Genomic DNA, 15045 nt, shown 5'->3' on the forward strand with positions numbered 1-15045 from the left:
GAGCTAAATCTTGAAATTATAGGAAAAGATAAAGTGCCGCATCCCATGATTTTTTAACAAAGTCCCATTATTATCTCTCTAGGAATATCTATCCTTTCGCATCTGTGTCAGACTGTGTAGTCTTGGCCATCTGTGATGTGCAGAGAGTGGAAGGTTAAAAGCTTATATTTAGCAACAGGATGTATCTGTGGTTAGGCACGTTAAGTTTAGTGGACAATAAAAAATTAAATATACCTTTCTTAAAAGAAAAGGAAGTTTTATATAGACTGTTAAAGTGGCTTTGAGCTCCTATTATCTCTCATGTTTATGGATCTTAGAATGTAGCTCTGTTTTTTATTTTTTTAATTTTCCCTAAAAACAAACAAACAAACAAAAACATTTGAAACTATCTTTCATTCTTTGTGAATTATGAGGAACGATATTCTGGGAAGAGGAAAATAAGATGTGCCTATTTAACGTAAAGCAAAGTGTCCTCCTTTTTTTTGCACATATGACAAGAATAAGCCTTCAGTCAATGACTGGTCATGTGCGATACTTCTCCCAAATAAAGTAGCTATTTGCTGTCTTTTTGCAAGTCAATATTCCGTACTAACAATGCCATGAATGGGCTTGGGCCCCTGGGAAGAAGGCCCCACAAAGATATTTATGATGTCCTCTTATGATTTCAGTTAAGAATGCAAATTGCACATCAGACTTTGAGGAATACTTTGCCAAAAGAAAACTGGAGGAACGCGATGGCCATGCAGTCAGCATCGAGGAGTACCTTCAGCGCAGTGACACAGCCATTATTTACCCAGAAGCCCCCGAGGAGCTGTCTCGCCTTGGCACGCCAGAGGCCAATGGGCAAGAAGAAAATGGTGAGGCTGTAATTCATTTTTAGCCACTACACTGACCTCTGCAGCTGTTACAATTACAAATGCACTACATGCCTGGGTGTTTACCTTAAAATTTGAAGAACAGCTGCAGAGGCATGGAATTTCATGAGCAAAGATTAGAACTGTAATTTTAGGGTATTGTGAAATTTTTTTTTGTCAGCAAATTTGTGTCATTTGTACATCCAATAAAGAACAAGAACAATTAGAGCCTATTTCTAAGAGATAAAAATATCGAAATTGATTCCAATGTTTCTGAAATATTTCACTTTTGAGGAACCAAAAAAAAAAAAAGTTGAGAGTGACCCCTCGCCTTCCCTTTCTTGTTTACTGACACCTGAAACAGCTCTCTGGCCGGCTGTGAATTCCCGAGTCGCATGTGACCAAAGGTTTTTACCACGAACTGTCAGTCACCTAAAGAGAATTTCCTCATTTATCAGCTGTTTAAATTTCCCCCCAAAAGCGCCAGTAATTAATTAACTTCCCAGCGCAGTGTGAGCTGATTCCGACAAGTCTGCGCCGGGTGTGCGAGGGGACCGGCGCGCGCGGAGGCCGAGCGCAATGATGGCGCTCTCGTGGAGCAGATTGCAGTGATTCCTGTCATACCAGCCCGGGCAGGCAGCCCATTAGCTGCCATTGATTTACTGACCTTTTGGCCTGCTTCTCTCCCTCTCGTCTCTCGGCTACAGACCTGCCACCTGGAACTCCAGATGCTTTTGCCCAACTGCTGACCTGCCCCTACTGCGACCGGGGCTACAAGCGCTTGACATCACTGAAGGAGCACATCAAGTACCGCCACGAGAAGAACGAAGAGAACTTTTCCTGCCCTCTTTGTAGCTACACGTTTGCCTACCGCACCCAGCTCGAGCGGCATATGGTGACGCACAAGCCAGGGACAGATCAGGTGGGGGGTTGGTTTTAAGTGATTTCTTTCTATAATAACCCCTTAGAGAAACGATATTGCTTTGATTGGCAATCATTATTAATTTTTCATGGCATTTTGAAGATGCAGATCTTTTAATGGTAATAGCTTTAATTGAGGTCTAAATGATTTTTTGATGGTCTCTTCTAATATGATTTAATAGTCTTATGTTCACGATCGAATGAGTGTGTTAATTTCTAATTTAGAAATTTTATTTGCACTTTAACTTGACTTTAGTTTCATTTTTATGTTCCACAAAAAAGTGAATGAAATCGTAGCATTTTAATTATACATTATTAAACATCTCAGCAATTTTAATTCCATTTTTCACCTAGTTTTACTCAGAATTTTTTTTTTCATATAGGATCTAAGTCAGAGTAAAGGAAGTGTGTTTTTCTTTCATTTGTCATATAATACCTTCACGTACTTAGAGTATTTTTATAAGCTGCTACTAGTTTCTGAAATCTAAGTAAGCATTTTTTTTTAAATCAAAAAGACATATTACACGTCTGTATAGGTATAAAATAAACTGGATTGATACTACAATATTGGACCTACATTTTAAATGATCCCTTTTGATTTGCATGCCTCTGGCTAAACGTTAAGCTTGTTCTGCCTCATTTGGTTGATTTGTGTTAAAAATAAAAACTCTGTTTTGAACAGGTAAGCATAGCTTCTAAAATCCTTAAAATGTTTGAATAGGATCGATTCACAGTGTCCCTTCCATGTTTTAGCAATACTGCTCTTTCTGCCCTCCTGGGAGAACTGACTGCAGGTTGATCTTATGTGTTTGAATGGTAACAGAAATGGTGTGTCTGAAGTCCCAATAACTGGCCTTACCCATCTGGAAGCCTCCTATTTAAGCCTCGCTACCGTATCTGTTTAAAAAAAAAAAAAAAAAAAAAAACGATTTAACAGGATATTCTGTAACATTCTTATGTTTCTTTTTTCTCCTGGGCATTATTTTCTTTGATTGAGGAAAATGAGAATAACCAAACCCAATCAAGAAATGGTGATGATGCTTTATTATGGAATTTTACTATTATAATAGAATAGCTCAGGAAAATCATTCCATTCAGATCTGATTGGGCTTGTCACCTTTGAACCTTTCTTTTTCGAAGTTCAGCTACAAAAGCTATGCTCGCATAGTTACACTTATGTAACAGTTTATCTCCCCTTGCTTATAGGAACAAAAACTCCAGGAAAAAAAAAAAGTGCCTAGATATTTATCTAGCATAACTGCTTTAAATTTCACATGCAGAAGTGTGATTGTGTTGGCGCATTATGAATGGTAGCTTTGGTGTTGAAAAGTCCCCTCATTTGCTCATGGCATTTACAATTAGTAAATTAAAATGATTGTATCATATTAACAGTGGCACAACTAAAGTTTATAGTAGTCCTCTGAGGGCTGTGGGGGGAGACAAAGCAGCTGTTGCTGTTTGTTTATGCAACTCAGCAACATATGAGCGCTGGTCCCTCAATGGCGCTCGGCGGGCTGGGCTCCGCTTGATCTTTGAAGGTTGCTGCTGTTTGAACAAACCTCCCTGTGTCCCATGTAACACCATCTGTCTCACTAGGAATGTGGGAAGATTCAGCACACCCTAGCAGTTGTCATACCGTTTCTGTGCTGTCTTTTTGCAAAAGGCTTTTGTGTCATTGCTGCTTGAAAAAGGCTGACCTCCTACCTTGAGCATCCAGAGTGGATGACTGTATTTTTTTTTTTTTTTTTTTTAGAATTCTAAGTCACAGTGCTTTTTTTCTCTTGTTCAAAAAGGTCAGCTGTGTTTGATTATATCTTTGCTGCTTTTAACTTGTCTTTTCAGCAAACTTTTTTTTTTTTTTTTGTCCCTACTCCCTAGCACACTACTAAAAAGGAAAATGAAAAGTCGTTGAAGTCCTTCCTACTGGCCTGTGATAAAACTGCTCAAGCAGCTATAACCCAAGATGTTGTCTCTTACATTTGATAATGAATCAAATTTGATATGCAACACGTCAGGAAAAACAGGGTTTACATTTGCTACTAGCACAGTGAATGGGATATTTAAACATGCTTATCACATAATGAAATATTTATAGTCAAGAATTTTTTTTGTTTATGTATGTGTGCTTATTTTTTTCTCCTTTAAAATTGATATTGCTTTAGCGTGAGCTATACTTTTACCCCGATACAGAAAATTTGATAAAATTAGTTCTTTGCATGGGGAGTTTTTTTGGAGACTACTTAGAATTTTTCAGGATAATATTTATTTTTTTCCTTGACAAAACAGTTGCATTCCAACAGGGAATCTTCAGATTTTAGAATGTGCACTAAACACAGAGAACCACAAACATCTTTACAATTATACTTTCTCATCTCCAAAGGCTCAAAGAAACATTTTGGAAAAGAGACTACAGAGATAATTCTAAAGCAAGTGTTGGATGCGCATGTGAAAGCACTTTTTTTTTTTATTTGTTCCGATTTTATTGCCAACATTATCACTTTTATTGCAACTCTGAAAGACTGGGCAAATAAATAAACATGCACTCAAACCTTTTGGCCTGTCTAAAAAATGGAGGCCTTTTAAAAATATTTGTAACAAATTTCCTTTGTTCCTCCCACACAAAACTGATGTCAGTCTTTCCCCTTTTATAGCACCAAATGCTGACCCAAGGAGCAGGTAATCGCAAGTTCAAATGCACAGAGTGCGGCAAGGCTTTCAAATATAAACACCATCTGAAAGAACACCTGCGAATTCACAGTGGTGAGTAGCAGAGGTGCCGGTGCTCACATTTGCATTTTGTTTCATTAGGGGAGTTTTAAAAGATTGTTTAAAATTTATGCAATCCTGTTTGTAGCTTTCTGGAACTAGCCTTTTATTTCACAAACTACGTGAGCCTGCTCAGCCTTCATGAGACCTATGGTACCACCAGTGGCATGATCTTACAAAAAGAAAAGCCATGTTTAGACTTCCTAAAAATCACCAACGCTTTGATTTATTACAAAATCTAGAGGCTCCTTTTTGGTCCTTTCAAATGCTCTTCTACAGATTAAATATTTTTGACCTGAAGCTGGCAAATTTTGAAGGGTATTCATTTTTGATACCTAACCATGAAAGAAAACGTTGAAGAATTTTGGATGAGAGCTTTTGTATGATAAATGTTCCTTGATTCCTGGGAGCTGTATATTACAGAACAACATCCGACCACTGAGATTTCTTCTTTATAACTATTTTGATAGCTCTGCCAAGCATTTTATTACCAAATTGGATGCTATTCAAAGGACTAGTTGGATTGGTAGAATCAATGGAATCTCTACAGAGTTGATTAAAGCCATGGCGACACTTCCCTTTAAATACTGTGACATCTTTATTGTGTTATTGACCACACATTAATCTGACACTCTGTTTAAATAGGAGGCTGCCGATGGCAAGACGAGATTTGGGATCTTGGCTGAAAAAGGCATAGATAGCCCTCACCTTCCACTGCTAACATCTTGAATTATGTCCTCTCAGGGTAGATAAAGCCCAGAAACAGTTATGGCCACATAATTCTAAGCTAAGCACCTAGAATGTGGAGGTACCCCATTGTGTTCCTTCCCTTTGGTTTCACAGACTCTTGTATTGGTAGACAATTGTAATCATTACCCAGTTGAAGAAATGTAATGTTGATTTTGATTATCATTTTAGGTGAAAAACCGTACGAGTGCCCAAACTGCAAGAAGCGTTTCTCCCATTCTGGTTCCTACAGCTCACACATCAGCAGCAAGAAATGTATTGGTTTAATCTCTGTAAATGGCCGAATGAGAAACAATATCAAGACGGGTTCTTCCCCTAATTCTGTTTCTTCTTCTCCTACTAATTCAGCTATTACCCAGTTAAGAAACAAATTGGAGAATGGAAAGCCACTTAGTATGTCTGAACAGACAGGCTTACTTAAAATTAAAACAGAACCACTAGACTTCAATGACTATAAAGTTCTTATGGCCACACACGGGTTTAGTGGCACTAGTCCCTTCATGAATGGTGCACTTGGAGCCACCAGCCCTTTGGGAGTTCATCCATCTGCTCAGAGTCCAATGCAGCACTTAGGTGTAGGGATGGAAGCCCCTTTACTCGGATTTCCCACAATGAATAGTAACTTAAGCGAAGTACAAAAGGTTCTACAGATTGTGGACAATACGGTTTCCAGGCAAAAAATGGACTGCAAAGCTGAAGAAATTTCCAAGTTGAAAGGTTATCACATGAAGGATCCATGCTCTCAACCTGAGGAACAAGGAGTTACTTCTCCTAATATTCCACCCGTAGGTCTTCCAGTAGTGAGTCATAATGGTGCCACTAAGAGTATTATTGACTATACATTAGAAAAAGTCAATGAAGCCAAAGCTTGCCTCCAGAGCTTGACCACTGACTCAAGGAGACAGATCAGTAATATCAAGAAAGAGAAGCTACGTACTTTAATAGATTTGGTCACTGATGATAAAATGATCGAGAACCACAACATATCCACTCCATTTTCTTGCCAGTTCTGTAAAGAAAGCTTCCCTGGCCCCATTCCCTTGCATCAGCATGAACGTTACCTTTGTAAGATGAACGAAGAGATCAAGGCAGTCCTGCAACCTCACGACAACATAGTCCCCAACAAAGCTGGAGTTTTTGTTGATAATAAAGCCCTCCTCTTGTCATCTGTACTTTCTGAGAAAGGAATGACAAGCCCCATCAACCCATACAAGGACCACATGTCTGTACTGAAAGCATATTATGCTATGAACATGGAGCCCAATTCTGATGAACTGCTGAAAATTTCCATTGCTGTGGGCCTTCCTCAGGAATTTGTGAAGGAATGGTTTGAGCAACGAAAAGTCTACCAGTATTCAAATTCCAGGTCACCATCACTGGAAAGGAACTCCAAGCCGCTAGCTCCCAACAGTAACCCTCCCACAAAAGACTCTTTATTACCCAGGTCTCCCGTAAAACCTATGGACTCCATTACATCACCATCCATAGCAGAACTCCACAACAGTGTGACGAATTGTGATCCTCCTCTCAGGCTAACCAAACCTTCCCATTTTACCAATATTAAACCAGTTGAGAAATTGGACCACTCAAGGAGTAATACTCCCTCCCCCTTAAATCTTTCCTCCACATCTTCTAAAAACTCCCACAGTAGTTCTTACACTCCAAACAGCTTCTCTTCCGAGGAGCTCCAGGCTGAGCCTTTGGACTTGTCATTACCAAAACAAATGAAAGAACCCAAAAGTATTATAGCCACAAAGAACAAAACAAAAGCTAGCAGCATAACTTTAGACCATAACAGTGTTTCTTCATCATCTGAAAATTCGGATGAGCCTCTAAACTTGACTTTTATCAAGAAGGAGTTTTCAAACTCAAATAATCTGGACAGCAAAAGCACTAACCCAGTGTTCGGCATGAACCCATTTAGTGCCAAAACTTTGTACACAGCTCTTCCTCCACAAAGCGCATTTCCCCCTGCCACTTTCATGCCACCAGTCCAGACCAGTATCCCTGGGCTCCGACCATACCCGGGACTGGATCAGATGAGCTTCCTACCACACATGGCCTATACCTACCCAACTGGAGCAGCTACTTTCGCTGATATGCAGCAGAGGAGAAAGTACCAGCGGAAACAAGGATTTCAGGTAATGGGACCTGCCCTTTTTCTCTGAACAGAGGAGACCTTGAAAATTATACTATGCCGGGTATGTGCATGCGGGGTGGAGGGAGTCTTAGAACAAAATCAAGTGCTGTCTTTTCAGCAGACAGCAGACATGACAGAGTTGGTTTTCACTTGAACCTCAAACCGGCTGGGCTAGACAAACAAATGGAGAATCAGAAGAACACAGAGCTATGGGAACACGGCTGCCTTACAAAAGATAAAGAGCTTCAGACTTATTTTTGAGGCTTATTTAGATTGATCTGTATGCTTTTAGAATTATACACCGCTAACGGTATTTGACAGGGCTTCCACAGAGGCTAAAGGTTAGCATCTAGAACAGTACCCTACTTGTGTAAATGTTCACAGTTCACAGTCTGCAAAGACACATATGAGTCTGATATGTACTTGGTTTTATAGAAAATAGTGTATTTTGGAGACTATTTTAAAACCCATTTTGCACATTCCACTTGACTTCTGATGGGCTTTTCAAACCAGTGAATGATTTATGGTTTTCCGATCCAAATGCAGGTATGTTTTAACAACATGAAGTATAATCCCTGTTTGCAAAATAGGAGCATAAGTAGCCGTGCACCTCTGTAACAGCTGTTCCAGGCTTCCAATTTACAGTACATCTGCCCTCTTTGTAAATGTATTTAAGCCTATTTAATCTCTTCTAATATTAATTAGTGCAAACGTAGTCTAAGAAAACGGAACTGTGAGCTAGCAAATGGAAATGTATATTATCATGCAAGTTTGTACTCCTTTGGATCAAGACAAAATAAATATCAAGAAATTTAATAATTTACTGATCCACATTTATTATTGCTCAATGCTGAAGGCTGTTTTAACATAGATAGAACATTGATAAAAAGTGTTATTAATATTCCCTATTTCAAATTAGAAAATTAAATATAAAAATATAGCTTGAGGCCTTTAGTTGGTAGACATACATTTAAATGGATTGCATAATAATAACATTTTGTACCTAAATATAAAATTCAATTAAAATGGGGTTTCTACAGCTACAGATCATTTCTAAAGTTAACCACATTGAAAATACACAAATTCTGATGTTTGATTTTCACTTGTGGATATTTCATGATATAAAGGAAACTGAGGATTTTAGAAAATTTTATGTTTTTCTGACCTTCAGAGTTGACCATTTTTTACCCTTAAAAAACAATGAGCTCTACCATCCAGGATGGAGGAGGTTTCTATTTTGGTTGAAAGGTGAGACCTCATACATTGTTCATGGAAAGTAGTATTTGTTTTTTGTTTTGTTTTGTTTTTTAAATGAGATTGACTAATAGCAAGCACTTTTGAGGTTCTCCAAATGTCAGCCTACGTGAAATTGTTTGGTGTAAACACAAGGAGAAGCGACTATGTTGAACTATGTGATTATATCACAGGGAGAATTGCTTGATGGAGCACAAGACTACATGTCAGGCCTAGATGACATGACAGACTCCGACTCCTGTCTGTCTCGAAAGAAGATCAAGAAGACAGAGAGTGGCATGTATGCATGTGACTTATGTGACAAGACATTCCAGAAAAGCAGTTCCCTTCTGCGACATAAATACGAACACACAGGTATGAGTGACTTTGACTAGCTAGTTAGAGCTTCCCGGCCTGCTGCACATTTCATAATATTTAATGAGTACACTTGTGCGACATAAGATGTAGCATATGCTGATACCTTCAACAAGGAAGAAATAATGCTTTTGCCTAGCTCCGTAGGACTTTTTTGTTGCCTGTTTATTGGATCATTCATGTGTTTATGAGTGTGCTTGTCTTCCTATCTTTCAAGTTAATCTGTAAGCCAAATTCACAGATCCTGTCGAAGGTACATTTAAGTGGCCAGGGCCAGGAAATGGCATGACACAAGCCAGTTATTGAAAATATGTTCAAATTCTCAAGTTGCAGTGGCTCTATGTAAAGATTTAATGAAAAATTCAGTCAGTGATGTATTAGATTTATCAGCCAAACTTCAAGTAAGCTGCACCTTAGAGGTGGTTCTGTTTAGTCTTATAAATTGGCCATTTTTTGAACACGGCGGAAGTGTTAGTACTGTGAGAGAAAAAGGTATAAGTAAAGTAATATGCCAAATGAGCTACGGAAACTACTTCTATTTGGAAGACTAAAATAAAACTTTCTAAATTTAATTAGCTTATTTCCAATTCATGCATTACTAATTAGGAACAATTATACAGAGTTGACAAGATAGCAGCCTAGTTCTTCCTTACGAGTAGTGAGATAGTGGGTTAATTTTTGAAAAGAAAGGCAAAGGACCATAATGCGAAGCAATGTTGGTTCCCACAATCCAAGATCCGATCTGCAGCTCCGCAGTGGAGCTGCACCTGTGCTCACTCCGTCCCTCCTCCTCCTTCCTCCACCTTTAACCACCAAGCAACCCAGCCTCCAGCTCCAACTTTTCTCCTCTACAAATTTGGCACACTGTCCTGGCTCTCCATGGGAAAAGAAAGAGTGTAGGATCTCAATGAAAATATTGGCAGGGGGAAATTATATAAAAACTCACTTTTTAAATGAGAATGTCTAGTATCAAACATTTTAATATGGAGTGAAAAAATTAGCCTAACAGTGCTCTTGGGGGAAAAGTGGTGAAAAGACCAAAAAAAAATAAAAAAAATAAAAAGATAAAAGAAGAAAGGGTAATAATGTGAGTACTACCCGCTGTATTCTGACAAAGTATGTGGCTTTTTAGTGATTGAAAACTATCCTTGGGGAGCAGTCCTCCTCCTCATCTTCCTTCTTCCCTCACTGAGCATGTGTGGGAGGCAGCCTGAGAGTGGGAGGAAGCTGGGGGAACAGGAGGTGCTGGAGGATATTGGTGAAGAGAACCAAGTTGATAAATAACAGTACCCCAGTAATCTCTCTTTCTTCAATGATCTGATATTGTTATTATTTTTAAAGTTCAATTAAAGATACGTTAAAGACAGCCTAGTTTGAAAAGCAAGTCCCAATAGTTTCTATACTTGTGTGATATAATTCTGTGTTTGAAATGCCAAAATTTTCCTAATTTTGTCTTTTATCAGAGATATCTATAGATGTTTTCTTTAGTACCAAGTCCTATTTAAATATTTATGAAGATATTTTCATAGCTAAATTTAATATTTTAATCAACCTCAAATATATTTTGTATTTCATTATTCAGCTACAATAGGCACATCACTGAAGGCATCTTTCCCTCTCTGATTGGTTTTATTATATGACCATATGCAAACTCTATCATTTACTACATGGTGAGTGTAAAACTTTTATTTTAGTGAGGGCTATCATACATATTGACATCCCGTCAATATCTTTATTTCTTATAAATGAGATAGTCCATAAACTTCATAGGCATATAGACAGTTGAGAGACCCAAAAGTTGACAAACATAAATATGCATAATCAATCTGAAAATGATGCTGTATTTAAAAAAATAAAAATAAAGTGTCTTGGTTCTTTAAGATGTGAGATCTGCTGCCTAGAAGTAATGTATAGCAACAGGATCCTAACCATCCAATGACTTCTTTAAATGTGTGATTCATTATCCTCCTGTTGGCTTCCTGGCCTATCGAGTTTCTAGTGTGTTAACTTTTTGGTCTCTTGACCAAACATCTCATGACATTACTGCTGTCAGTGTATTAGATTCCATCACCGTGAAGTTCTTCATGAATTTTCTAGCACTGTGATGTATGTAAAAATTTGGTCCATTATCCTTTCCTAATTGGGCCCCAGAAGCCTTCCATTTATTTATATTAAGTATTAGTAATAATTTGAGAATGTACTAATGTGAAAATTGTACATGAGAACAGTCTCTGGGTTGATTGATTCTAAGATTGGGAAATCAAGTTGAATCGTCATTTGATTATGGGCTGATTTTACAAATGTGTCATTGATAAAATGTGTTTGTTACACCTGTCCACAATTTAGCATACAGAATGGCTGAAGTTAAGAAGGAAATTATGAACTGCTTTTTCTTGAGATCTTGTGCTCTTTTACCTTGAATTGCTTAATTTATTTCCTAGGCAGACACCAAAGACATAATGTTTAATTTTACTTAATGATGGCGTATTGCTTGCTTGCTTTTCCTGGGGCCTGGACTGGGATCAGGATTGGGAAGTTGACTTCAGTGGGATTAATTGTCACAAGTCAGGACAGTGAAACAAAATCTGAAACTCCTGTTAGGCACTGTCACGAACTCATTTGTATTCCACTAAAATTTAAATCTGACATTTATTGAGTACTTTTTCTATTGAGACATTGTGGTAGGTACTCTTAAACCTACCTTATTCAGAAAAGTAATAAAAATGTTTCTACTTTTGCATAGATAAAAATCAAAGTTTTAAATAAATTACCAGTCAATTTTGTTTCTCAATTATATGATAATATTTTTCATACCACAAACCTTCCATTTATTAACTTCAGTTATCATTCTAGCTGTCAGGTGAATCATGAACCTTGAGATTAGGGAAAAAAATTATCCTAAAAAGTTTGATTCACTCAATGTCAACTTGGGTATATTCTGAATCGTGTTCATGTGGAAATTTAATTCCAGGAATCTTGACTTAAAGCAGGTAAACCAAACAAACAAATTAAAAAGAGATGAAATTCCAAGGCTTTCCTACTTAAATTGAACTTACTAAATTCTTACCAGCGACACTTCTGGAGAGTACTAGAATTTTTAGTGCAAGTTTTAGCTCAGTCCCCCAACCCATATTAAGTATTAGTAATACCACCCCCCAAATTCTGTCCTTTGCATGGTGTAATAGCTGCACATTTTATTCCTTCAGATTGTCAGTTCGTACTATAGAATTAATGTATTTCTATTATTAGCATGTTGTTTGTTATTGATTGAATTCCCTGAAAATTGATCGCCTGTAACCAGAATACCTATATAATAGACTGCAGCTTAATGAGCACCCCCCATGCATTTCTAACAGGCCTTGAAACTTGTCCTGGAGAGTGTCTGTTCTCTCTCAGGACACTGCTCTGTGTTTTGTTCCTTTGGAAAAGAGAGAGCCATTTCAGCTGTGGTCACTGTGATGTTCATTCACGATTATTCACAGCCCATCCACGAAGTCACCTAACTCTCTCACCTCCTGTGCTCCTGAGCTGATGAGACATCCAAAGGAGGTTATAGGACAGTTCTCCCTACGCATGCTGTAGCAACTAAAGCACCGAGAAATTTTTCATCTACAATTTCTCTTCTTTCCATTCAGATTTACTTCTTCCATGTACTCTGCTCTTTATCTTGCTTACCACTTGGGGAGTTATTGAACGTGTACTGATAAAAACAAATAAAATTATCTAACATTAATTGAGTGCTTACTATGTGCAATCCTTGTAACTAACCACTTTAACTACATTACCTCGTTTACTCCTTATGCCTGGGCCACATGTTAAGGGCCCCCAAATGACCTCCTTTATGCCAACAAGGACCCTGATCCTCAGAGAGGTTAATATGCCTGTGTTGCACAGCTAGTTGTAAAAGACACATTCAAACTGAGGCAATCGGACTCCAAACCGTCTCCACGATCTAAACCAGCACCATCCTGCCCCTGTGAATGAACCACTGTCTGACACGTCTTATCCTTGTCCCTGAGAACATCTTTTTCTTTAAGGTCCAAGTACACACAACAGACCAAATCTGTGCATCATAACTTGAAGTTTTCTGGAAGGCCAGACCTCTATCTTTTTCCCAAATATACTTCTGCTTCCTGCTAAAGGACCTTCCCACCATGGTGGTCTTATCGAATGGAAAACACCCTGTCTTTCCAAACTCTTGGCACGCGGTTGGATTTCCCTTTTCTGTTATCCAGTTGGCCTCATTCAAAACATCTTTTCTAAGAGCTAAGAAGTGGTTCTTGTGTGGTTTGAATTATGCCTTTTTTTTTTCCTTCAGGCCATTAACTGCCTTGAAGTAGATTACCAGAATCTTCCCTATTTCCAATGCAATGAGTAGTCACCCACAAATATTTTTCTAATTTCTTCTCTTGCAGGTAAATAACTTCCTATTCCAGAACTTAGTACTTGCCTTACCACATCCGTCATCACTAAATTTATATTGGACATTCCAGTAAGATAAAGACCATTAATGAAATAACATACAGCAGCCTACAGCGTTTTCTAAATAGTCGATTGCCCTAGAGGCATTCAATAACATTATTAAAGATATTTGATTACTAATTGAGATTATATATCACCATATAACTGAATACCTGAAGTGTGTAGAATGGGTTCCTAATCTTATAACATGACACTTAGCAAATGAAAATGGGGTTGAATCTACTAAGGCCGGTTTATAATTTAATTTGATGAAATGCAAGTTTGTATTAGGAAATATAATCACATAGCTTCATGTGTGTTAGGATAATATCTAGTGCCCTACATGACACATTTCTGACTTTAACTCTGGAGCATCAGTCTGATAATTTTTTTTTTTTTTTTTGTCCATTCTATTTTGGAAATAAACTTTTAAGTATGGCAGCTACAGAAGGTGTTGAAGGCATTCCAGTGCTATTTGTGGCCTGGAATCAACCAGATGTGTTTAGGCTTGGCACTAGTTTCAAGTTCCAAACACTGGTTAGAAACTGCCTGGAATGCCAAAGGAAATACAGCATTCTCTAGCTGAAGAGTATTTTAACACTCCACAAGTGGCTGACATCTCATGGAAAACTTTCGAGGGGAAAACACTTTTTGGGATTAGCTCAGCCTCCATGTCATCCTTCTTTCTACTTTGTGTTTTCCAGCGACTTCTTCTCCAAGTTTTATTCTCAGAGTCATGTGGCTGATAAGGCATTCTTCACATCATCTTTCCTCTGTTCCTGGCCCTGTTTAGTTTGGGCGTTTCGCTCCCGTTTGAGACAGAGTCCGTTTGTAGAGCAAGGGCTTAGGATGTCAGAAACTCAGAGCGTAGGGCGCCTGTGCCAGCGATGAGGCTGTCTTCATCCCTTTCCTAGGCCTTGTTTTTAAAAAGCGCGAGGAAGAGAATCACCCGACCAGGAGGCCCGCTGACGCGCTAGAAAGTTCTGGTCCAATAGGACATTTCCCATCCGTTTTCAATGAGGCAATTAGCAATTAAAAGCTTCCTCTCCGCGATTTTTCCTTTCGTTGCTTTCTAGCTTCTTCTTGCTTAGTATTGTATCGCGCAGGCAGGCCCCGGCGTGCCAAAGTAGGAGATGGATGGGAACGGCCTCTCCCAGCTCCGCTTTGCTTAGACCGAGGCGCGTGCATCCGTGAGCCTCCCGTGCGGACCCGTGCCCAGAATGCGTGGAAAGAGGCTTCGCGCAGAGCCACTAATCTCCCTGTGATCTTGTTCTTTCTCCCAGGAAAAAGACCACACCAGTGTCAGATTTGTAAGAAAGCGTTCAAACACAAGCACCACCTTATCGAGCACTCGAGGCTGCACTCGGGCGAGAAGCCCTACCAGTGTGATAAATGCGGCAAGCGCTTCTCGCACTCGGGCTCGTACTCGCAGCACATGAATCACAGGTATTCCTACTGCAAGCGCGAGGCGGAGGAGCGGGAAGCGGCGGAGCGCGAGGCGCGCGAGAAGGGCCACCTGGAGCCGGCCGAGCTGCTGATGAACCGGGC

At 39.0% G+C, this 15045-nt stretch overlaps 1 protein-coding gene across 4 annotated transcripts in view; it reads left to right on the forward strand.

Annotated features, from left to right (window-relative positions):
- Nucleotides 1-15045, forward strand: part of ZEB2 (zinc finger E-box binding homeobox 2) — a 131337-nt gene that overhangs the window by 114527 nt on the left and 1765 nt on the right. For all 4 annotated transcript variants that reach the window (XM_059394346.1, XM_059394343.1, XM_059394344.1 and 1 more), the window contains exons 5-10: nt 669-857; nt 1562-1776; nt 4427-4535; nt 5460-7429; nt 8856-9036; nt 14781-15045. The exon at nt 14781-15045 is cut by the window's right edge. In XM_059394346.1, the coding sequence (XP_059250329.1) occupies nt 669-857; nt 1562-1776; nt 4427-4535; nt 5460-7429; nt 8856-9036; nt 14781-15045 (2929 nt within the window). The remainder of the gene's footprint in view (nt 1-668; nt 858-1561; nt 1777-4426; nt 4536-5459; nt 7430-8855; nt 9037-14780) is intronic.

This window comes from Mustela nigripes, chromosome 3 (assembly GCF_022355385.1).
Source record: "Mustela nigripes isolate SB6536 chromosome 3, MUSNIG.SB6536, whole genome shotgun sequence".
In the NCBI taxonomy this organism is placed as follows: domain Eukaryota; kingdom Metazoa; phylum Chordata; class Mammalia; order Carnivora; family Mustelidae; genus Mustela; species Mustela nigripes.